Source organism: Leuresthes tenuis, unplaced genomic scaffold, assembly GCF_036924035.1.
Source record: "Leuresthes tenuis unplaced genomic scaffold, fLeuTen1.0.hap1 SCAF_3, whole genome shotgun sequence".
Classification (NCBI taxonomy): Eukaryota; Metazoa; Chordata; class Actinopteri; order Atheriniformes; family Atherinopsidae; genus Leuresthes; species Leuresthes tenuis.
The window spans coordinates 19098795-19123671 of NW_027325357.1; the positions used below are offsets into that span (position 1 = coordinate 19098795).

General features: G+C 44.0%; 2 protein-coding genes across 4 annotated transcripts in view; one reads left to right on the plus strand and one right to left on the minus strand.

Moving 5' to 3' along the window:
• The window catches only part of LOC140303547 (low-density lipoprotein receptor-related protein 1-like), an 89752-nt gene that overhangs the window by 10536 nt on the left and 54339 nt on the right, over positions 1-24877 (minus strand). For all 3 annotated transcript variants that reach the window (XM_072382333.1, XM_072382332.1, XM_072382334.1), the window contains exons 24-65: positions 23146-23343; positions 21625-21829; positions 21318-21482; positions 20984-21228; positions 20454-20585; positions 19419-19646; positions 18695-18869; positions 17170-17264; positions 16919-17068; positions 16664-16804; positions 16303-16428; positions 16055-16186; positions 15778-15912; positions 14419-14548; positions 14188-14314; positions 13940-14091; positions 13672-13796; positions 13155-13529; positions 9167-9356; positions 8858-9062; positions 8502-8694; positions 7525-7650; positions 7075-7203; positions 6864-6983; positions 5461-5574; positions 5219-5368; positions 4923-5045; positions 4715-4831; positions 4373-4501; positions 4170-4292; positions 3926-4066; positions 3021-3208; positions 2748-2931; positions 2567-2652; positions 2344-2463; positions 1956-2143; positions 1483-1688; positions 1209-1397; positions 950-1098; positions 754-847; positions 555-671; positions 353-472 (exon numbers count right to left, since the gene is read on the minus strand). In XM_072382333.1, coding sequence (XP_072238434.1) covers positions 353-472; positions 555-671; positions 754-847; positions 950-1098; positions 1209-1397; positions 1483-1688; positions 1956-2143; positions 2344-2463; positions 2567-2652; positions 2748-2931; positions 3021-3208; positions 3926-4066; positions 4170-4292; positions 4373-4501; positions 4715-4831; positions 4923-5045; positions 5219-5368; positions 5461-5574; positions 6864-6983; positions 7075-7203; positions 7525-7650; positions 8502-8694; positions 8858-9062; positions 9167-9356; positions 13155-13529; positions 13672-13796; positions 13940-14091; positions 14188-14314; positions 14419-14548; positions 15778-15912; positions 16055-16186; positions 16303-16428; positions 16664-16804; positions 16919-17068; positions 17170-17264; positions 18695-18869; positions 19419-19646; positions 20454-20585; positions 20984-21228; positions 21318-21482; positions 21625-21829; positions 23146-23343 — 6537 coding nt within the window. The remainder of the gene's footprint in view (positions 1-352; positions 473-554; positions 672-753; positions 848-949; positions 1099-1208; positions 1398-1482; positions 1689-1955; positions 2144-2343; positions 2464-2566; positions 2653-2747; positions 2932-3020; positions 3209-3925; positions 4067-4169; positions 4293-4372; positions 4502-4714; positions 4832-4922; positions 5046-5218; positions 5369-5460; positions 5575-6863; positions 6984-7074; positions 7204-7524; positions 7651-8501; positions 8695-8857; positions 9063-9166; positions 9357-13154; positions 13530-13671; positions 13797-13939; positions 14092-14187; positions 14315-14418; positions 14549-15777; positions 15913-16054; positions 16187-16302; positions 16429-16663; positions 16805-16918; positions 17069-17169; positions 17265-18694; positions 18870-19418; positions 19647-20453; positions 20586-20983; positions 21229-21317; positions 21483-21624; positions 21830-23145; positions 23344-24877) is intronic.
• On the plus strand, positions 10839-12849 carry LOC140303548 (mu-type opioid receptor-like). The gene has a single exon (XM_072382335.1). It carries the CDS (start codon positions 11416-11418, stop codon positions 12460-12462), a length of 1047 nt encoding a protein of 348 aa, XP_072238436.1. The 5' UTR covers positions 10839-11415; the 3' UTR covers positions 12463-12849.

A 24877-nucleotide genomic window follows, 5' to 3' on the forward strand; every position in this document is an offset into this window, starting at 1 on the left:
ATCTGGCTTATGGACATTGCTGCAGGAAAGGTCAAAATGGGCAGAGATGCTCTTGGGAGCATCGAAGTGTTCAGCAATTTTCTATGTGCTAATGAGATTTTGAGATACAGTATTTACAAGTGGAGTGTGCTCTAAGCGAGGCAGCAAAAATAAAGGTCACGACAATCAGTAAGCTTCATCTTTGGGAAACAAATCTCAGGCTACAATGGTAGACCGATGGTGCTCTGAGCCAAAGTGATGCTCAGATAAACAGGTCATACTGTAATACTAAAGATAACCATCATAAGGCGCGTCCACTAGCACGGACAGGGAAGAGAAACATCAGGGAGCTTGTGGGAACTAGATGACTTACGACAGTCTTTCTCATCCTCTCCATCTCCACAGTTGTCCTGCCCATTGCAACGGAAGATGCCAGGGATGCAGCGACTTGGGTGGTTGCATTTAAACTGACTTGGCAGGCACACATGGATGTCTAAAAAAAATGAAGTCAATTAAAAGTGAGCAACAAAAGATAACTTCAATAAATTTGATTGAGTATTCGAAAGCGTATGTACCGCAGTTGGTCTCATCAGAGTTGTCCTGGCAGTCATTGTCTCCATCACAGATGTAGGCTGGGTTGGTACAGATGCCAGTGCCGCACTGGAACTGGCCTGGTCTGCACTTAAACTCAGCTACAGAGAGAACATGTGAAAACACAAACGTCAGAAAGAAACAGTAACACACCGTCACAGTCCGGCTGCACTCTTCACTTACGGCAGTCTGCAGGTTCATCCGAGCGGTCCCCACAGTCATCTTCCGTGTCACACTTCCACCAAAATGGAATGCACTTGTCATTTTTGCAAACAAACTGAAAAAGCAGATGAGAGAATTTGTCCTTTTTTTTTTCTTTCTTTTTCAAACATGTTAATGTGGGCCAGATGTGTAAATCAGCAGTCTTAAGCTAGCCCACCTGACTCGCAGTGCAGTTGGACAAGCACTGCTTGCCATCGGCTGCTAAGTAAAAGTTAGTGGGGCAGGCGCATTTGTAGCCCCCACCAGGCGAGAGCAAACACAGGTTGCTGCAGCCTCCATTGTTGATCTGGCACGGGTGGCCTGCCACTGAGAAGCAGAAAAAAAAAAGAAATGGAAACGAGTATAATTAAGTAGAAGTCAGGGGACAGGACAGAAAACGATTCACATGTGGTTGTGAAAGAGTGAGTTGCTTTTACCTTCAGGTTGGCGGTATGGGTGGAAAATGTGGATGTCCATCGGCCTGTGTAGGGTGCTGATCAGCATCGTCTTGTTCGTCCCCAGTGTCTTATGAGCTCTGTTGATGGACTTTGTTTCCCAATCTGTCCAGTAGATGTACTCCTCGAACAAAGTCATGGCGAAGATGTGGGGGATGTCCTGAGTCAGCACTAAAAGGACATAGGCACTAAAATGAGCAAAAACAACTGAACACATGAGGAAAGTCATCCATGTGTTGATGTGTGTGTGTGTTACCTGTGTGTCTGTTGGTTCCATCCAGGCTGGCGAACGCAATGTAGTCCTCCCGGGCATCAGCCCAGTAGATGCGGTCATTAACAAAGTCCAGAGTGAGGCCATTGGGCCAGGTGATCTTATCCTGTATGATGATGCTCCTGTTGCTGCCGTCCATCCCGATCCTCCCAATGTGGGCATTGTCGCCCCAGTCAGACCAGTACAGGTACCTGTCAGGGATGTTTTGTATCAGTTTGGTTTTATGGTCATTTCAAATAAAAAAAAAAAAACGGTCTTGGTTGCCAGATGTTTTATGGTTATTAACAGAGACAGTGTCTGTTCTCACAACTTGCAAGAAAATACAGAATTATTCAGAATTATTAATAAATTAGCCTAACTGAGTTTAACTCACTGACATCTACTAAGTAGGCAGTTTAAGTAAGTGCAGCCGTCAGTGGTGCTGCACCCATTTGGTGCTATTTTTGTGTCACCCTTACCCATAGCGTACATCCGCAGCCACCGCACGTGGCTCCCTCAGGCCGACGTTGACCAGAACTGTCCGGTACGCTCCATTTAGCTTTGACACTTCAATAGTGTCCCGTCCCTTATCACACCAATACAGGTTTCCTCCCACCCAGTCCACTGCCAGACCGTCGGGGTTGCTGAGTAATGTGCGGTGAAGGACCTGACAAATGAATGAGCAGGATATATATTCTGAATCTGTGTCACAGAGAAGGATTTAATGATATCTCCCAGGTTTTTACAACAAGCACATATGCCAACAAAGATGAGTAATCATTTTAAAAGTAGCTTTGATGTTTAAGGCGTTACCGGCACATTCTACAATCCCCTTATCTTCCTCAGGCAGGACGCAGCTTCACTGACCTGAACATCGCTGCCGTTGATGTGCATACGTCGGATCATGCTGCCCTGCGTGTTCACATCGGTCCAATAAATCATCTGCTGGCGATAGTCGAAGTCCAGAGCGACGGCATTGTTTAAGCCCTGTCAAAAGCACAGGAGCTACGTTGGTCTGGGATTGAGATTCATTTTTGCAAGTGGGTTTGCAGGATTTTTCACACACTTAAAAATGACAAACAGGCCTCACCTGTTTGATCAGTGTGTAGTTAGAGCCATCCAAGTTGAGCTTCCTTAGGTAATAGCGGTTGGCAAAGATGAGGAACGGCTCCTCATCTGGAGGTTGACATCATATGTAAGTGGATATAAAGGATCACATGTATTTTCCTCAAAGAGTGGGATGAATTGTAGGAATCTGTCATAATTCTTACCAGAGATGGATTTGCATATTGTTGGGTTCTCAGGACTGAGCTGGAAACCTTCCACACACAGACAATGGAAGCTGCCGTGTGTGTTGATGCAGCGCTGCGTGCAGGGATAAGTGGTTGTGCATTCATCTATGTCGACGCACGTCTTCCCATCATCTTTCAGACGGAAGCCGGCGTGGCACCTGCACTGTGAGGGAGCAAAACAGAAGAAGAGGTAAAGCAACAGTCCGTGCTGCTCATTCCAGACACCCATTCCAGTGCGTGCTCTTCACTTACCTTAAACCCTATTTTAAGGTCCTCACAAAGCTGGGAACAGCCACTCAGTTTGCTGTTCAAGCACTCATTAATAAAGCAATTCAGTTCGTCAGAGCCGTCACCACAGTCGTCTTTATAGTCGCAGAGCAAGGTCTCGTTAATGCAGTTTCCACTTTTGCAGGCATAGGCGGTGTCGTTGCATTTCATCTCTGTTCAATGAAACAATGGAATGAACTGAGAAACAAATGAAGGGATAATGTCCAACAGTGCATCTAATATCATTTCAAAGCCCCAGGACTTAATTTCAGTCTGTTGAGAGTGCTGTCAAAAAGAGGTTCTTTGACAGACTTACTTGTAACAACATTGTAACAACCTTGTATTTAGAGGTAATGATGTGCTGTTGTTCTGCTGTAATATGACTTTTTTTTTTTTTTTTAAGAATTAAAAGTTCTTTGAGAGTTCTGCTCAAAACAAGCAGCGGTTCAATTAGTAAGTGTTAAACAATATACCTGAATTAAGTTTGTGTTGTAAAAGCTAACATTGCAAACATGAAACCATGGAAACGAGACAGACACAGACACAAATGTGACAGTTTCTTTTTGACCTCGTGATTTTAGAGTTTTTTTTAAAGAGTTTTCCCACCACTCAGCGTTTGTACTGAGGTGTCACCTCCGTCTCAAAGCCCTTATAAGAGGTGACAGAAGGCTCAGCGGCTTGGATTTTGTCTGGACATCATGAGTTTATATTTTTGTTGGCATAAAACCGGAATCTTTAGTCACACAAGGCACATAAGGCAGCGTTAAACGATAGCTTTTAATGCTCAAAGGCCTTAATTAAAAGACGTGATGTGGTTAGATTTCACGCATGTGCAGGTTGAATATGTTAAAGATTTACATAGAAATAGAAAGATTCCAGGTGTGCCTAACCTGGGCCAGAGCAGTGAGGGTTTTTTGGTGCTTCATCCGAGTGGTCGTGGCAGTCAAAGTCTCCATCGCATTCCCATGAACTCTGAATGAGACAGCGTCCGTTGGCGCAGCGAAACTCGTTGAGTCCACATGTTGGATACTCTGCAGAGACAAACGGCCCCTGCTGTTAAATGAAGCGCAAGGAGGGAAAGAGAGCCTTTTCAAAATTGCCCCATCGGGGATGAGAGGACATCGGTCCACTAACCACACTCCTGGGACTCATCTGAGCCGTCACTGCAGTCGTTGTCATGGTCGCACACAAAGTGCTTGGGAATACACTGTCGGTTCTGGCACATGAACTCCTTGCTGCCGCATGTGTTGTTGAAGACTGAGACAGAGAAATATTTAGCGAATGAGATAAAAGTGTTTTCTGCTGCTACAGTGTTCATATCCCTTGCTTGTACTCACCGCAGCCAGCTTTGACACTCTCATCAGCTCCATCAGGACAGTCATTGTCGCCGTCGCACTTCCATCTCTGAGGAATACACATGTGTGCTCCAGGGCACTGGAAGGCATCTGGACTGCAGGTTTTAGTCTCTGGGATGGAAAAGGGTTAGTCGGAGTTCAGTTGTTTTGCAACATAAATTCAACAAAAACATCATTAACAAAAAAATCCTTAAAAAAAAAAAAAAAACTTCCTTGTGAGTCTGTAACCCGAGAAAATCAAGTGCTGTAAACACATTTTGAGATCTGAATCCATGAGCACAAACTGTTCTTTCTATTGTTTTCATAAAGATTCGTCACACTCACTGCACTTGCTGTCTTCATCAGAGCTGTCGCCACAGTCGTCGGCCCCGTCACACACCCAGCGGTTGGGAATGCAGCGGTGGTTGCCACACTCAAATTGGGTGGCTGAGCAAAACTTATCTGTAGGTCCATAGAGAGGGTATAAAAGGAAAAATTCCAGCAGCAAACAAAAATAATGATCTGTTGCACTTCGGTTTGTTTGACTCCTTACCACAGTGAGCTTCGTCTGCGCCGTTCTCACAGTCATTCTCCTTGTCACAAGTCCAGCTCATGGGGATGCAACGTCCGCTAGGACAGGCAAAGAAAGGCGTGGGACACTTTGTTTTCCCGCTCCCTGAGAGTGACAGAAGAGGGGCAAGTTTAACAGGAGAACTTAAAAAGTTAAAACCAGCATGAGAGCAAAAAAAAGTTTTATTTATGTCGTCATGTTTTCCAATGAGATTTTCAGTGTCACCTCTTCTTAATATACTGCATGTACGCACTGGCTACTGATGCTATTAAAAATACCTGGGCAGTTTCTTTCATCCGAGAAGTCTCCACAGTCGTTGGCTCCATCGCACAGCCATGCCGGTGCGTAGCAGAGAGTGGTGAACTCACACTTCTGAAACATCACTCCCTTCACTCCCAGATGGAAGTAACTGGAACAGTCCGTGGCAGCTGAATAAAGAAGACGGCACAGCATCTTCAGAGCAAAGCGTCGACTTTTAACATCGCACTGAATTCTTTCCGATCTGATCGTTTCCACTTACAGCAGTTCATCTCATCGCTGGCGTCCTCACAGTCCACCTTCTGGTTGCACTTGCTGGAGTTGGAGATGCAGCTTCCGTCTCTGCACTGGAACTGATCAGCTGTGCACAGAGTGGCTGACGCACACGAGAGAACGACAGGGTTTGAATTAGGTTCCATTTCCACTATTAAATGTCTGTTAGCGGCAGAAATGTGGTTAAGAGGACATGGATATAGCTTTTTGTGCGTGTAGATATTTTTGCAGTTACAAAGCCAAAAAACTGGATTTAAAGGTGGTGATTCCTCCCCCAGCAGACACTGCTGCTGAACAGACTAAAATAGTTTGTTTGTAGTCCACACTTTTCTCCCTCTACTAAATGAAATCAACATGAAACACTCTTGAATAACGCCCGCACAGAGCTCAGCCACAGACGTCACAGCGCAGTGCTTTTTGGGGCAGAGTTGTTATAGTATGAAGCCACAAACTAAAACAAAGAGATTGCAGATTGGTGCTGCCTAACTGTGCTCAAAATCAGTTTCACAGCAAAGAGGTTAAACAAAGACAGACTTCAACAGGACATGCAAAAAAAAAAATATATCAAAGAATTTGAGAAAAAAAAAACAACAGATGCTTAAGAAATTCTATAAAAAAAAAGAATAGTTAGGCGACCCAGGCACATACACCCGATCCAAGTCATAATCAAAAGTGAATTTGTCTGAGCCACAGCTGTGAGAAAAAAACTTTCAAATCTGTCCAAAAATGTTTGACTAACCCTGCAAACAAGGAAAGAAACAATAGGAAGGCAGTAAATTTCCTCTTTGACAGAGATAAAGATCTTTTGTTTGTTTAACTTTGATGGTTGTATGAACAGTTTTATAACTAATGACAAGTCTTTCCTCCAGTGACTTAACGCACTGGGGTCCGACAGATGTGTGATGTTAGATTACAAGTCTGTCACAACCTATTAATATTGTATACTGTATAAACATGTATACTGATGAATATGAGGGTAGAGTCAGTAATTCACAATAAAAGCAGAAGGTTTAACCTCTCAAACGGTTTTTAATTTCATATCTTTTGTTTCTTCAGAGCCTTAGAAATAAAAGGGTTTATAGTGAAGTTTTAAATTCTCCTGGTCAACTGCTGCGTATTGTCACATTGCCTCATCCTTTTGTGTCTAGTTTATCCTTAAATATACAGGCTGGACTGGACCAGACTGGACCTTTCGGGGAGGTAGGGAGCTAAAAAAAAACAGGAAGTAAGTGTTTGAGAGAAAAGCTGACCCATAGGTGCTGGAGAAGTGCTGCAGTGTGACAATATCAATGTGTTTCTGTCACATCAAAGTATGTAAACCTCCTCTAATGGAGCATCACAATAAATAAGCATAATATGGGATTTTTTTTAATTGTTAAAGAGTTGACTCACTGTTACAGAAGAGTTCATCAGAATTGTCTCCACAGTCATCCTGTCCATTGCACCAGGAGCTGTGCTCCACACAGCGCCCGTTTACACATCGCCTGTAGCCTCTCTTGCACACACGATTGGCTGAGAACCAGACCGGATAAGCTCTTATTACAAAAATGAACAAGAAAATGAAGGCCAGAATTATTTTGACAGGCACAAAGGTTCCACTCACCGCAGTAGGACTGTTTCTCATCAGACTTGTCCTTGCAGTGGGCCATGCCATCACATGTCAGTGTGTAGTTGATGCAGTCTCCATTCCCACACTCAAACCCATACATGTTGCTACATGTAGTGTTGAGGGCTGAGGCACAAAGACACAGAAACAGGTATTTACTGTACAGAAGACAAACTCAGAGCAAGTTGTGTGAAGGCATGGAGCTTTGGGCTTTGTCTATGCTGGATGCTTTATGGCATTATGTTCTGTATGCAGATGTCATTTATGAAATATATTCAAATACAGTACAGTACCAAAGTTTTAGGCATACTTTATGGTTAGATCCATTAGTCATTGTCACGCAGTCATCCGATAGGTGTCGAAATGATTTGGCAGTGTATGACAATGGCCCCAAAAGCACATTAAGACTGTAAGCTTCTGCTTTGAGAAATCCGGCTCTGGCATTACCATTGCAGGTGTTGTCTTCCAAAAGCTTCCGGTCACCACGACAACTGCAGTTGACCCTTCCCTCGGAGTTCAGCAGGCACAGGTCCTGACATCCTCCATTGTTGACACGACAGAGAGAGAACTCACCTGAGCAAACATGAGTGAGTGTTAGCCACACAAACCTGCATATATGATCGAGTTTCTGACCTCACATCCACAGACCAACACATTCCCCCGCGTCCGCCTTTACAGGGGCTGGTACTCATCTCTTTAGCTTCATCTCCTTTTGCTCTGCTCTACTTTGCTAAATCCCCCCCTGCTCTTATCTATTTAGTAATTCATACTGTGTTTCAAGTTTTTATTTTTTGTATTTTCCTTTTTTTTGAACATTTTGACTGCAGTTCACTTTGTGCCTCAACTGCCATCTTCAAATGTTCTCTACCGTATAAATAAATTTGACATTGACCCATATCCATCCGCATCTGCAGACATAGTTGCATAAATGCGGCGATGGCTCCGCTTCAGCTGAATGCATAATTCAATGTGACTCAATCTAAATAGGATTTGCAGCTGTCACGACAGGCTTTTCGGCCTGCATGGCCTCTGTGGGTATTGGAGTGTGAGATAATTAAGAGAGGGAAGATACAGCGAAGAAAAAAGAAAAAAAAAAAGAAATGCACGTCTGCACTGATTTAAGGGGACACAGAGAATAGTGCACAAAACAAGATGGAAGAAAAGGGGGGAAAAAAAGGTACAATTTCAAGATTTTACTGATTTTACTGATTCTACCTTGCAAAAGATTCCTTGAATTATCAAACTAATATGTGGTGTGGATGTAGTATTTTACAGGTCAAAGTGATGTTTATATGAACGGTTTACGCGGATTAATGCAATATGGGCAGATCTTTACAGAAAATGAGCAAAACCAGATTTCAGATCCTCAATAAGGTAAGACCCTCCACACAACTACTTAAATCCTCATTTTTGTGAAAACTTACAGCTATTAGTGTCGTTGGCCACGGCGACAATACCCATTGGCTGCTGGGGGATATCAGCACGCAGCACCTTCATATCTCCTCCTGTGTATTTGTCCGCCCGAAGCACAGCCCTCCTCACCCAGTCAGTCCAAAAGATGTAGTCTCCATAGACGGCCAGACCAAACGGATGGACCGGCTCATTCTTCAGCACCACCTGCAGGTGGAAGCAAAACCATAATCACAACACTGGAGTGGCGAGTAATCAAAGCTTTACAAACAACTCAATAGAGCAAGCAAATTGATGGTTGTTACGTGGAATTTTCCATCGCACAGTGATGCGCAGTGGTACATTGTCACCGAGATATTTTGTCACTCACATAGCGCCGGCTGCCGTCATACTCGCAGCGCTCAATCTTGTCCAGCGTGGCATCGGAGAAATAAAGTTTTTCAGCACGGTGGTCTATGGCCAAGCCGTTAGGAGTTCTGATGTCAGTGCCGATGATCACGAGGACATTGGCACCATTAAGTGTGGCACGCATGATACTGGGAGACTGCTCATTCCAGTTGGTCCAAAACATCAGGCTGGAGGGGGAGTGACAATCAGCATTGTGAGAACAAGTATAAAGTTCTGGCATAATTCAAAAGCAGTGTCATGTGAAAATAAATACAACTGAATGGGCTCTAACCCCTGACACTCGTCAAGAACGAAGGCCCTCGGGTGGTCGTCTCCAGACATGGTGACCACAGTGTGGCGGTCAACAGCACCCCAGCTGTTCTGATCCACAGTGTGGCGGGTGATGGTTGAGGTGGTGTAGCTGGTCCAATACAACATATCCCAGCCCCTGTGGTATGACAAGCCCTCCACAGAGCCGACATCTACACAAAAGAACAAAGGAGAAAATAAATGAGGAGGATACAGATAGAGAAAGAGGGATCAGAAAAGAGAGAAGACAGAAGAAGAACGGAGGGGAAGGAGTGTTATGGTGTTATGTTAAAAGGTCAAGTGTGGAGTGTCTGGCAGCAGCTTAGTGTTGGCTGATGGCTGTGTGGCAGCATAGAGTCAGAGCTCTGGACATGACAGCTTGGTATTAATGACAAAGAGCACTGTGTGATTCAAGGCTTTTATCCAGCAAATAGCTAAGCAAAAAGGTCACAGGCTGGCGTACTACTTTCCATTGCTCTACTCATCAACAAATGAAAAGTACGAGGTGTTTTTTTTTTTTTGCTCCACAGCCTTGAAATGAATAAGAGGTTGTGAGCTTCCTGCCTGCAAGAAGGCCAGAGGACACGCAGGAGTCAGCCAAGATGGAGGAACACAAAGTTCTGCAGCAGCAGACATAGAACAGCTGCTCTGCCGCTGAGAAACGATACATTCACACGCAAGCACGCACACGTGGGCTTCATGAAAGAGGCAGGTCGCTCCAAAAGCAAGTCAGCAGTAATAGTCGCCTTCTTATTACAGTTACAGGAACGGGACTGTGAGGGTCTAATGATCATAGTGGCCTTTTCATGGGACTGGAAATGATCTCACGCTATCACGGCTCTGGCCTGAGGAGCAGCGGGGTTCACCACCAGGTGAGACACTTTGCACCACACCTCAACATCTCCAGTGCAATGCTACAGACATGAGTCATCATTTATGCAATACATGCTATGAGATCCTGAAGGAAGTGAAGGGTCTACAAAAATAAGCAACACACAAAAGAAGCTCCCCTCTGCTTCTCGTACTCATAAATCAATGTGCTTTAAAAAAAAAAAATGTTTTAAAAAAATCGATGGAGCACAACATGAAATCCATTCTCCTCCATTTCCTCTTTCTATGGTGCGGTTAATTAGTTGTAAATCTCTAGCTGTAGCACTCTACTCTCAAACTCTACACTTATCTTTGTCATCATATTTTTTGTTGCGCTAATCCTATGTATGTTTCTATAAATTTGTTGTTGACCATGACACAGACCAGTTGTTGAGGTTATAGCTCTTGATGATGGCTACGGTGACGTTGATTTTATGGCACTTATCTACAGTAGGCGTGATAACAGTTTACTGTTTGCTATCTGGCCGTCGGTCAATAATTTCCCAGATTTTCAAGGCAAACACTATCTCCCTCGCTCTTTTTGTGTATGTACATTGCCTGTGTATGTTTTGTATGTGTGTGTGTGAGAGGTAAGCACTTCCAAACAATCTATGGATCGTTTCGGGAAAAAAGGGCTGAAACAACGAAGCATGGGAAAAAATGTTTGGCCTCATTAGGTCCTCCCACAGAGAGCTGGTCGGCCTATCTCTTTCCTGCTCTATCATAATCGGTCCAGAGTTCACTAACCGTTAACTTGGTTTTATCCTCTCTTACTGTCAAACTATTTACCTCCTCTGTTCGCTCAGGGGTTCTTGTCTCTCAGAAGAAGGAGAAATGACCATTGTAGACTGATGTGCCTAACCAGGATGTCATATGGAGCTGCCACCTGCTCTGAGCTGACAGGAAATCACAGACTACAGCTCTATACCCTCATCTGACCTTAACAGGAGACCAAAACAATAAGATAGAACACCCTAGCTACCAAAGAAAATCGGGAGCAGCATCTTGACTTCAGTCTTCTGATGGTTTGTTTCTTCTACACCGCAAGAATCCGAGGAAGCTGATTGGATCAAACTGGTGTGGCTTCACTCATATCCACCACATGGGAAGCAGGTTTAACTACAAACATGATCACTGGATGGTTACGCATAAAGGAGACTTTTTAAGGCAAAGTCCTAAATGAGCTCTGTTCACTGTCGACGCCCTTAATGTTAAATGCCTGGAAATCTGTGCGATGCTATTTTTGAGTAAACTGTTATTGACACAGTATGAGTAATAATTCCAACATGTATCTTCAGTAGTTTTATGACTGGATAAGCATATCGATCCAATAAACGGCAACTGCGTTTCAACAGTAGCAAGATGACTGCAACTGAGGGCATGATGCTAAACTCTACAGGTTTAGAGGATCTTCTGGGGAACAGCAGTGACACCGGGGATGCCAGTGTGGAGCAGATCCTCGTCCCAATACTAGACGCACTGATACTGTTGCTGGGGGTGTCCGGGCACACCTTGGTGATGATCATCTTGTGTGGACGAAGGAGGAGAGGGGTGGAACGTATTAGACAGTCTCCCCAAAGCTCCGCAACAGGCACAGGGACTGACATCCTCCTGCTGTCGCTGAGCACTGCAGACCTGCTCCTGCTCTCCACGCTTCCTTTCCACTCTGTTGCCATAGCCAAGCAGGAGTGGCCTTTTGGGAACATTATGTGTCGTCTGGTGGGCTTCTTGGGATCAGCCTGCTCCTCGGCGAGCGTCTTCATTCTGGCCACGCTGGCTGTGACTCGCTATCTGACTGTGGTGAAACCTGCCATAGCTTACCGCCTCCTCACCCCTCGTCGGGTGTCTACAGTTGCCGTGCTGCTTTGGATTCCAGCCTGCGGCCTTGGTGCTCCCCAGCTGGTTTTTCGCTCTGTGGGAACCCCAAGACAAACCCCTGATGACCTTGCTTGCTTTGCTTTCCTCTCTCACCGAGACCAGTTGATCTATGGACTGTTTCACTTTCTTGCGTCCTTCTTGCTTCCACTGGTTACCATAGCAGTGGCATACAGCAGCATCTACGTGTTCCTATGTGGGGTACAACATGCCAGCAGGACCCCACAAGTAGAGCGCTACCAGAGCAAAGTGACTCAGACTACAGCCATGCTGGTACTGGCTTTTACTCTGTGTTGGCTGCCCTCATACGGACTGACACTGGCCTTACTAGCAGAGAAAAGCTCAGGGAACACTGGAGCCTCGCCCCGTTATGGCTCTTTTAGTGTATTTGCACGCTTCATGGCAACCTCCTCTACGGTGATGAACCCCATCCTCTATGTGCTCATGTCCCAAAAGTTCCGACAGGATCTACTGAGGCTGTTCAAGAAGGAAGGGCAAACAGCAAACGCGCCTGTTGCCATGTCTGCTGCCTGACACTATAACTGCAAGCACTTTTATGTAGCTGAACACCTGACTCTGAACTGTCACACCCACTCTTTGCTCGACTTGTAAAACAGCAGCAATCACAGGAACATTGAACACTTTAGTCTCTTCACAACATTTACTGTTAGTCTGGATATTATGCAAGAAGATCACAAGGTTTGCTCTGGGAGTTGCTGCTCTGCAGGCACAGTAGGTGAAACAATCCTCAATTATGCATTCTCTGTGAAGCACCAAGTAAAGGCACTTTGGTAAAACATTAACACCGCACCTGTATTTTCTTATGCTGAGATAAGGTGAATGAAAGTCTATCTGCCTCTGAACCTGTTTATGTTCTTGTGCACTCTGTTCTCACAGCACATTCTCACAGTGATAAAAGAAGTCCTTTTTTTTTTTTTTTTTTAAAGTTTGGCAACAACATTCCTGGTTGTGTTTAGATGAGATTTGCAGCTTTCTTCTCCAGAAAGACTTCTCATGAGGGGGTGTTCTGATGTTTATAACTTGGGCTCTTATTTATAAAACAAATTAAAAATTAAAAAAGAAGGGGGGTTGCGATAAATGACTTGACAAATGACAGGCCTCATATCTGCTAAGGAAGAAGGGAACACAGAGAAGATAAACCGAAGAACCAGCTGAGTGGGGGTTGACCAACAACATTGAAAGGCACAGAAAAAGGGAGAACTCACTCTCTACTACAGTCTTGCGGTCAGATCCGTCATCGCTGATCTGCTGGATGTTGCCAAAATGAATATCACTGAAGAAGATGCGGTTAGCTCCTTTCCCTCCGCCTCCTCTGTAATCGAAAGTGAGTGCAATGACGTTCTTCATGTGCTCGGGGTCCTCGAATGGTTTAATGGGCGCGTTCAGGTTGTTTTCGTCCGACAGGTGGACACTCTTTAGTATGGTGCGCTCTGAGTACAGCAGGTAGCCGTCGTAGTCGCGACAGCTGCTGCCGTCCTCAGCCAGCATCCCATGAGCGCAGGCGCACGTACGCTGCCCGTTGCCACGGAAAAGACAAAGCTGCTGACATCCACCGTTGTTGTCTTTACACACATTCGTTCCTGTGAACAGACGGAAAAAAAAGACCATATTGAGATCATTAAATATACATCAAAATGAATTTCCAGTTGTTTTTTTTTGTCCTACCGTGTCCCATAAACTCGATTATAGTCAACTCATACATTTAAAGCAGGCTTTGCTTACCTTGCTGCCTTGCCCTGTTGAAGACCTTGATGTCTTTAAGCTGTACCCCGATACCAGTTCTCAGAGAGACGGAGTCTGTGGCGTTGTCCTTGCTGCCTCTCTTTATGGAGCCGTTGGCATGAGTCCTGTATGACAGCAGACACACAAGCACACAAAAACAGAGGCGAAGGGCTTGCAGATTAAAACAAAAAACAAACACAACAACGAAAAAATCATGAAGACTCCTCCAACTGTGAGGATAAGACCAAACAGGAGGGGTATATCTGACCTGTCACTCCAATAGATGTAGCTCTCAAACACAGACACAGAGAACATGTCCATGTTGTTGTTGGCCAGCACCACCTCCCTGTTTTCTCCAGTCTCGAGGTTAATGCGCTCAATCTTATCTGTCCTGGCATCACACCAGTACAGCAGACCTCCCTACATGCACAAACACAGTAATGGTTGCAATGATATGCTCACTCCCTAAAATGTAGCCATGTGGTATGACTGAACAATTGACGTTTTGGACCATACCTCATAATCAATGGAGATACCGTTAGGCCAACTGATACTGACATTGACCAGAATAGCCCTCTGAGTGCCATCCAAGCGAGAACGCTCAATGCGTGGATACTGGCCCCACTCTGTCCAGAACAGGTAGCTACGTGCAAAAACACAGCAAAGCTCAGAGGTAACTTCCTCAATAATCAACACTGACATAAATTACAAATGTAAAAGCTGAACTGGACAGCTGCTTCTTCTCACCCTTTCTCCGGATGGACAGTGATGGCACGAGGTTTGTCCAGGCCCTGGGAGATGACCACGTAGCGGAAGGAGCCGTTCAGTCGGGCCACCTCAATGACATCGAAACCTTGATCTGTCCAGTAGATGTTTCCTGCGGAGGACAGAGGAGACGCAATGAAGCACTGGCTGTGATGCATTTACACTGCTTGACCAGTTTACCTAAAAATGTACCTAAAAAGAACCACCTTTTCTCTTCCGTCTGTTATCTGTGCATCTCTTTCCACTTTTCCCAGCACAGTAAGTTAGCCTGCTTGCTTTTATTAATGCCTGTGAGTTTTAGGAAGATGGATACACTGAAAATGTGCATGTTTGACTGATACTGTATGAAACCTTTGGTATATGCTACAACTCCATTTTCAGGAACGTCTGGATGGTATTTAAAATGTAAGTAAAAACCTAACGCGGCTATTTGAAATCGCTGAATCCATACATTTAATTGCAGGCTGGTCCGTGTAGCGTCTTGACTGTTATACCACAGACCCATTCTGCTGTAATACGTGTGACTGATAACAAGTAGGATGACCCCATCCCATCTATTCTCTTCTCTTCTACTGCCCTGAGTATGATTTCCAAAGAAATCTTGAGGATGTGAGGATTTCCAGAAATGGACAGCTTTTTTCATGCAGCTTTAGTCTATCTTCCGGGCTTTCCACTTTCCAGAGAAAGTGGCAATGTTTCTGGATGTTGTTTATATACGTTTTCTCTTTGCAACATGTTATTTTGGAGTGCAGCGATTAGGTCTGAGTGTTTAAATGCAGTGCTGTCTGAGGGATCACAGTCTTTAAATATTTGTCTTCAGCGTTGTGCTTTGAGTGATTTTACATACCATAGTCAATGGGATCCTCACATCCTTTGCAGTTTTACGTAGTAAATTGTTATTCTGAAACTGTTGCACCATTTTCCCCACTCAAACTGTGATGGGCTGTTTTTTCCTCACCATGTTTACTCCCAAAACACTCAGCATTGATGTGATGCTCTCTTTACAGTACATTCACTTGTGTTACAAACTGATTTCCAGGTAAGATGATCCAATAGGGTTTTTCAAGGATAATGTTACTTGTATTTGGCTTTATCGTCACTGTCCAAACTTTAAAAAAAAAAATTCTAGCATCAAATTAAAGGAACACGTATTTTTCTCAAAGGAGCACCATTTCTGTTATAATATTTGATGTGATGTCTATGTATGATGTTAAATGAAATATAAGGCCGAAATTATGCTGAAATTGTTGCTCTCTTCTTTTATCCACATTTTTACACAATGTCCCGACTTCTGTTTGAAATGCAGTTGTATATTTTTCACGTGTCCATGGTGCCTCTCACCAGCAATCCAGTCAACAGCAATGCCCTCTACCCTGCCGATCCCATTGGTGACCACGTCCTCTCTCCAGGTCTGATCTCTCTTGGCCCTGCTGATGGTGCTCAGGCCCATATCCACCCAGTAGATTGTGTCATTGTCTGTTGGAAAAAGAGGAAAAATTTCATTTAAAATAACCCCTCATTGTGAATATATCAATATTTCCTTAGTGCCTTCAATCACATCAAATTGTGCTTAGCTGGTACTTTAAAGAAGGGTCCCACATGTTCTCAAAAGTCTTACCAGCATGAAAATCTATGCCCACAGCAAGGGAGGTGCCAGATACTGGTACCAGGGCATCAGACTTGTCCGACGGGTCCAAAGGAATACCACGAATGCCCTCATGCACCGAGTATAGCAGGAAAGAACCCACACCTGCAGCAGACAAATGCAATGTTGGCAACTATTTGTGCATAATTTCCTCCTCGTTTTCATTTTGAAACCACATTTGTTTCAAATAAAGATCTTCTTTGTGTGTGAATGTGCCGTACCCTCACAAGACTGCTGCCCTCTGCGCAGGCTGTAGCCTGCCGTGCACATGCAGGCTCTGGTGGTCGGGGAGGTGGGGAGACACAGCTGGGAACAGTCTCCGTTGTTATTACTGCAGAGATTAGTGCCTGGAAACAGGAAAAAAAAAAAAAAAAAAAAAAGACAAGGACAAATACACGAAACGATCCAAAGATGAGTAACATGGGCATAAACAGATGAGTTTTAGATAAACATTCTACACGCAGTCTGCAAAACAGATCTTCACCGGACAAGAATGTATTTTCTTCGCTTTTCTTTGCCAAGCAATTTGATAAAAAGCAAATGCTGCGCAGGCTGAGAAAAAGCTGCCAGCAATTGTAATACCTCTCTGCACAGTTTCATTGTAGATCTTCATGTGCATCATGGGAGATGTGCTGTTCCTCAGGACTTTCCAGTTGCTGCCATCTTTCTTGTCACAGGTTCCTATCTGGTCAGTTCCTTGGTCTGCCCACCACAATTTATCTCCTACAACACACGACAACCTTTAAACCATATCCAACGCTGGAAAAAAACATTAAGGAGGGCAACTTTTTAAGTTTAATCACAACTGTTTGACATGAACATTTCCTGTTGTCCTACCCATGATGGCCAGAGCAGTGGCCTTGGTCAGCTTGCCCTTGACGCTTTCAAGCACCTCTAATCCAGAACCGTCCAGTTTACAACGGTTTATGGTGCTGTTTGCTGAGCTGATCCAGTAAAGCTGCTCTGTATCAAAGTCGATGGAGAGGCCTGGAAAGCAAAAACAAAAGCTAATGTGTAATCTCCTGCCCTGTCCCCAGAAGGTGTCGTCTGTTGCCGTCAAACAAAGAGATGCACTAAAAGCCTCTCACCAACGGGGCCTTTCTGGTCAGTGAAGAGGAGGCTGCGGTTGCTGCCATCTGTGTTGGCCATGCTGATGTTGTCCCCATCTGTCCAATACAGCTTCCTGACGGAGGCGCACACAGGGAATCAGGGTGTGTGAGCAAGAGAGACAACTTTCAGCACCTCTACCATGATTAAACATGGGCAATGCACCGTTTAACATTCAGGCCATAGATGTTTTTTGGGTAGTGTTTGCTCAAATTTCAGGCGCTTTTTATTGACCGAAACATATTAGGACTGCAGGCCAGGAAGAACTCATTCTGCTGTTCTAACATTCCTGTTGCACTGTAACTACTCCAGCTTACATATCTTCTCTCAGACTGACATAAATCCCACAACTACACAACCGCATTCTAAAAATTCCTTAATCTTGGCTATCCTGTATTCTTTGTGAACCCTACTCTCAGAAAGAATTTAAAACAAGATAGCACCATTTCTCCTCCTTGGAAATTTAAACGTTTTATCATCTGATGTTTTTTACGACTTATTTTTGTTGGTCGATTGCTGGAGAGCTGCCCCTACATTTATCACACAATGTGACTGTGTTTAGGCTGCCTGTAACACATGTTTTAAAAAAGGTATCGTCTGCTTCATCATCATCCACTTCCTGCTAAATCCAACCACGTCCACCACACCCTTCAATATATTTGTTAACATGTCTTTAAATAAAAACCTCGGAGGCATTTATGCTCCCACATTCTCGTATTTTAGTATAAACACAGTTTGTCCCGCCTCTTTGACCAGACCTACGCTTGGTGGGGTCAAGTGTGTTTGTGTGGAAGAAAAAGCAGACATGCTCTGCATATGGATCTAGCATCTGCTTCTCATTTGCCCGCCCGCCAACAATACTCAAATCGGAAACATTCCTCTGCTTAACTGGGCCCAGCCCTTCAAAGAGACGCAGGAGTAAACAACAACACGACCTTTCTTCACTGACCTCAAGTACTGGAAAAGACACGTTTTCCTGCTGAACAAAACAAAATGTGGGACTACAGATGGCCTGTCGGTGCTCTGCTGGACTGAGGGGAGGCTAAGCTCAGGTTTCATGTGGAGCTAGGGGAGAGGAAGTTTTAAAAAGGGCAGACAGGGACCTGATGTGCACAGAGAAGAAAACTGAAGAGAAACAGAAATAGTGACAGAAAGAGACAGACACTGGGAGGGAATAATCACATACAGTAAATCTGCCCACATGCTTTAGAAAAAAACAGAAAAGGAGCAACAGTGGAGAAAAGATGACATGAGGGAACAACGGTTGAAGCCAACTTGTGAGTGAGAAAACAGTCAAAGGTTAGCAACCATCTGCTGTTTACAAAATAACTTTGACCGCACGCAGAGGTAAGGCTGAGAGCCAGACTGTGTGAGTGTCCACTTCTGTAAGTATACACTGTAAGTTAAAAGTGAAATCAGGAGGGGGTCTGAGAGCTTTAGAGTCACTGTGTGTGACAACGTTACGGTGTGTGCATGTCTGTGTGTGCATGAGTGCGCACAACTAACCCCAGAATTGGATGCAGTACGAGACAGTGAGGTTTGTCCAAGCCTTGGATGACAGCATTTTTGAAGGAGCCATCCAGTCTGGCAACATTAATCTGTCTCTTATTGGCATCGTAACTGGTCCAGAACAAGTTCCTGGACACCCAGTCCACTGCCAGGCCGTGAGTATTGGGCAGATCTGTTGAAAGATGAGCGACACCAGTCTGATCAGTCCCCTGCTTCATGTACACTTTGGACAAATGGGCATGTAGGCGTTGGGTGGATACAATATGCTAAAATGACTAAGGAAGTACATTCCAGGCAAAAGGGGCCCATGCCCTCCAGTGTTTAGGTGACAAGTTTATCTTTGTGGAACTCCCAAGCACAAAGACTCTGCATATGAAGAAATCCAAAGTTTGCTCCCACATCCTGTTACAGTTCCTTAATAAGGGCTGAATTACTGTTACTGATATATGAGAGACTGCTTGTTTTCAACCTCACATAATATCTTTAAGTGAATTTAAATGTAAAAATATGAAAATAAATAATAAGGACTTTGTGTGATAGTCTCAAGATGAATCACACTTTACTTTCCTTGTCTTGAGAGGACATAGCTTTTTAAGTTCCATGTAAAAAACTGGGTGTAGTCTGTTCACATCAAGCCTGCTTCTTTAATAAAACATCAAAAACTTTTCAAAACAATGAGCTTTTGGATCGTAGCCTGTCTCATATTGTATTGCCTCCTTACCAGCGGAGACTACAGTCTCAACTCCAGTGCCATTGATGAAAGCTCTCTTGATTGTCTGAGTTCGGACATCTGACCAGTAGATACGGTGCTCAAGGGCATCGTAGTCCACCACAGTCACGTTGTCGATGTCCGGCACAGTGAATGAGATGATATAATTGTAGTATGGGTTGTCAATGTCCACTCCTCTGATCTCTATCTGCCTGGCATACAGCAAAAACTGCCGAGACTCTGCCGGGGGAAAACAAAAACTCAGTGTGAAAAAAAAATAAAAAAATCAAGAGTTAGGTGCAGCATCGAGTCAAAATTGGAATGCCTGAGAAGACACTAACGCCAGTTTTGTAAATAGGTAGTAGCAGCACGGATGGGTGCTTGCGCACATTATTCCCCCACTTGAACAAACATTTAATCTAATTGCATCTTTGACTCAAATGATTGCGTCTGGCTGGCTAACTCGATAGCACGGCCATGACCGTGAGAGGGAATTTAATCAGTGCAGATACATTACCACTGCCATGGTCTCAGCACTCAACGACTGTTTAAAAGTGTGCACCTTAAATGATAGACAGGAAGAGAACTAGAGGGAAAGGGAGAGGGGAGAGTAATGACAGTGTCAGGCTGTATCAGGCAGGGCAGGCGAGGTGCTGGATGAGGAGGGATGCGGCCGTTGCTTGCATCAGTCAAAACACAGCCCTCCGTTCCATTACCCCTGAAGATAACAGGGAGCGCCGCCCAGAATACTAAACTGACACACTGAATAAACAGACCCACTCTCACTCTGCATGGGCAGGCACTTTAATATGCTCCACAGTTCTCACAGCAATAGCGATTCAAAACAAAAAAAAAAAAAACACACACACACAATGCCGCACAATACAACAGAAAGAAGTCAAATAAACAAGGTTGCAAAAGCAGGGATTAATTACACTGAACCATTCAACTCCAACTTTGCCCAGGCAACAACAGTAGTTTTCTATGGCCTCTGGAAGGAAGAAGAAAGTGCGTTTTCTGCAGTTATCGCATTGTGCACAGGCTTACCATAACAAGTACGTCTGTCGGGTCCCAGCTTCATGAGGTGAGGACAAGCGCACGAGAAAGTCTGATTGAAGTTGATAAGACAAAGGTGAGAACAGGGCTCCTTTCCATCTTTAGCTTCACACGGGTTAGGAGCTAGGGAGAGATGAGCACAGAGACAGGATCCATAATCTACACGTGTGCATCTCATAGATGATCATGTCTGTGGTTTCTGGTAACATTCAACGTTTTTACAGTTTACCTCCTGCTCACTACAAAATTGTTGGTGTATAAAATGTAGAGAAAAGCAGAATGCGGATCTTTAAAATGAACATAACACAAACACAACCCACCAAATAGTGCTTTAAAAATGTATGTGTATGTTTAATTTCACAGGTCAGCCTTCATTATGTTTAATTAAACACGTATTTTTTCTTTTCTTTTTAAATGAATGCGTGCTGTTTTCAATTGACATTATACACAGCATTCCAACTTCTGGTTGTTTCCGTCTATCAGATTGACAGAATGTGTCAGTTAATGTGTGTAGTTCATACCTGTCGGCTGTCTGGAAGGATGGTAGACCTGCAGGTCAAAGGGTTGCGTGTTGGTCCTCTGGACCACAGTGACGTTGCTGCCGGTCCACTTGTTTGCCTTTGCCAGTGTGTTGGTCCTCCAGTCCGTCCAGTAAACCTCTCCACCATACATGGTGACAGCAAACGGATGTGACAGATACTCGTGGCCCCTCAGAACCTCAATTAGTCCAGAACCATCGTACTTGGCTGAATAAATGGCGTCAGACCTGTGTATAGCACAATTTTCAGTATAACTTTACAATACTACACTGGGATAAAAAGATGCTCGTGTAAATGCTTTTGCAGCCGGTTTAACCTGGCATCGATCCAGAGGATGCGCCGCTCCAGATAATCCACAGTGAGTCCATTTGGCCAGCCACCGTTGCCGGTCTCCTTGTGGATGGTCTTCCTGCCTTCTCCACTCATGGATGCAGCTTCAATCCTCGGCAAACTGGCATCCCAGTCTGTCCAGAAGAGGATCCTGCAGTATCATGCCACAACAAATACACCAGAGTCATCATTAGTACATGAAGCTAGCCTCAAAATTACTGTAAAAAATTAACTTTTTGTGAATTTGTAATGCTTGATATGCAGTAAGTAGAGTAAAAAAGAGCAGCTGTTACCCATCCCGGGGGTCAAGAGCAATAGCTCGAGGGTGCTCCACTTCCCCAGCCAGTAGTGTGGTCCTCATGGTGCCATCCAACTTGGCCACCTCGATCTGATCGAGGTTGCTTTCAACCCAGTAAATGTTTCCTGCAATCCAGTCCACTGCTAGACCCTCAGGCGTAGCCAGCCCATATTGGATTACAACATCAAAGCTAGTCAAAGCTACAAGAGAGAGAGATGAGAGAGATAGAAGTGGTTCAAAGAACATCTTTTATTTATCAAACCTCCTTACCTGACTTTAATCACTCTCTTCATTTAAAGCATCTATATGCAGATCTGTCAGCACTTTGAATAAGAAAAACAAGCAGGAAGTTTGGTCAAATCTGTCAATAATTTCTATTTTAGACTGTTCAAAATCAGAATCAAAGTCATATTTCATCTCACTATAAACACATAATAACATATCTAATCTTCTGGAGTGTTGAAGTTTCATATTGAATTGCACCCTGTTTAAATCTTTATGCTTGAAGGCCTCTCTGGCTGGAATTTGCTGATGATATCAAAGCACTGCTCCATGTGGCTTAACTGTTCAGAAATTACGTAAGTGTAATCACGTTATCTGGAATCAAAGCTAACGTTGCATCTTTAAACGGCTGTTTAGATGACATCGTGGTGGTGTGTGTGTGTGTGGGGGGGGGGTACGATAAAAGAAAAAAGGTGACGTGACAATTACAGGGAAGTTCTTAAAACTTAAATTTGTGGTGTCGGGGCTCAGGGACACATTTTCCGGCCTCTTTCTAACCCTTCAATTTCCCCACTTGCTCTCTAATCACTGTGATGAGTAATTATTTGGGAGTCATTATCCTGTCAGGAACAATGAAAACACACAGCTCTCTGTAAGCAGCGTACGGATGTGTAAACATGGCACACAACAACAAAATACACATGTAAGCCACACCACCTCAGTGCAGACTTGTACACAATAAGGTCATCGTTATTACTGCCGCAGAGATGGGGATGCCTTGTCTGCCAATGCCGCGGGTCACGATTGACTGTTCTGCCCGTTATTATGCAACAAGGGATTTTTCTGTTAACAAGAAGTCACAGCACTAACAGCGATGCTGTCCTCATTACAAAACAGTGGAGCACAAAACATCCGTTTATTCACATAATAGTCTTACTTGCTTGGTATCAACTCAAACACTTTAGGAATGTTAAAAGTGGGATTAATTCAATATGAATAGCAAATCAAAATGTGATTGGCACAACAGATCTGAAGGACCCAGGTTCAAATGTTCAACTCATCCTTTTTAAATCCAAAAAACAGTTAAGTGCACAAAAAAAAACACCTCGTATGGCAAAACATCCAGATATGTCTTAATTTTATGTGCCGTAAATGCAAATGTGATATAAACTGTCACATGTAGTGAGGCTGGAAGCTCCAAAAGAAAGCGAGTGGATGTTTAACAGTCAAATCAAACATAGCAGAATGTACAAGAAAATACGGATTATGTTAAAAAAAAAAAAAAAAAGCTCACCTCCGTTCTCAGAAAGCTTTCCACGATAGATCTTATCTTCCACCACATCAGTCCAATAGAGGGCACTCTGGCTGAGATGGAAGTCAAGCGCAATGGTGTTTCTGAGGCCGGGGACCAAAACGCTGAACTCTCCCTTATTGAGATCGATGCGGCGGATCTCGTGGCGGTTCGAGAAAATGATAAAAGGCTTGAATGGATCTGCGAAAATCAAGAAGAAAATATGAGAGGCCATCTTTCAACCTGGAACCACCCACATGATCGAGGCGCAAAAGGTTTACGCGAGCATTGTTAATCGTTACACATATTGCATTCTCTCGCCGCCCCCAACCAACCAACCACCCACCACCACCATCACACACACACACACACACACACACACACACACACACACACACACACACACACACAGCAATGCTCATTCTAAAGTCGCCCACAGACCCTCATCCTTCAAAAAAATGTAGAAGAAGCTATTGTCTTTGCCGCCAAAACATGTTGCTTTTATCTATCCCTAAAGCTCAAACTGAATTGGGGGTAAAAGGGTATATAAATATGCTGCGCTCTCTGATTGCGATCAGCTGCAAAACCACTTGAATTTCAGAGAGCTACTCTCGCTAATTTAATTTAAATCTGAAATAAAATGGAGGCAGGCCAACCAGGATGCAAATGTGATGACAGACCATTTCTGCCCTTGTTTTGACCTGCGATCACCATGAAACGGCACAATCTCGACACCTATTTTGTGCATGTTGCTGTAAGTATAAAGTATTTACTGCTGTTTATTAAGCTGCTGCCTGTCTTGGCCCGGACAGTCAAGAGTCCATTTTCCTGGTTAAATAAATGATACTCACAAGACTGCAGAACAGCTCTGCTGCACGGCATCAAAGAGTTGGCAGCAGTGCTCCTCGGCAGTGTGTAAGTTTTCCAATAAAAGACGGGGCTATGTTGAAAGTGACTTTAATCCCAGGTAATGAAAATGCAGTGTAAATAAGACAGGAGTTATCTGTACCTAACAGGCAGCCATACAGGCAGCAGGATGAATGACAGAGAGCTGCTAGCTTGGCTGTAAAACCTGGCAACGAAGAGTAGCAGCATATATTAATGTTTCCTCATTGGTTAGCAGCTGCAGGGAGATAAACCTCTAAATATTCTATATGTGTAAGAGTAAATTTAAAGGTGACCAGAGGACAGTGCAGTACGAACAGCAACCCATGTTCATGCTGTGCCTCAACATACGATTCTTTTTGCACAAACACAGAGTAGGAAGGGTCATCTGACTTTCCTTTTAAAAAAGAGCCAGGAGAGCCAAATAGAGGTTGTTACAGTCCTGATTACAGCTAACGTAAAACCGAGTCATCTAAAACAGAAAAGGTTGACGGTGAAAACCTGAAATAAGCATATAATGACAAACGGTGTTTTGTAATGACAATGAATGCAATGCTTTCTGACCTAATAACACGGAATCAATTGTGTCAGAATAACAGGTGATGGGTGTTGTCTGAATAACATACACATCTATCTGCGATGGCTGAGAAATAGCTTTGGTGAAGTGCAAATGTGCCGATGAGTCTATTTGTTTGCTGTATGCCAGCTATCTCACATCGAAATCCACCGTTGCAGCTGCTGTAAAACAACAGATATCGATGCAACTGACGTATACTCGGTGACTCGATACTGATCAATTAAGACGCCTGATTCGATACTTGAGATCGGGCCAGGATATCAATAATTAAAA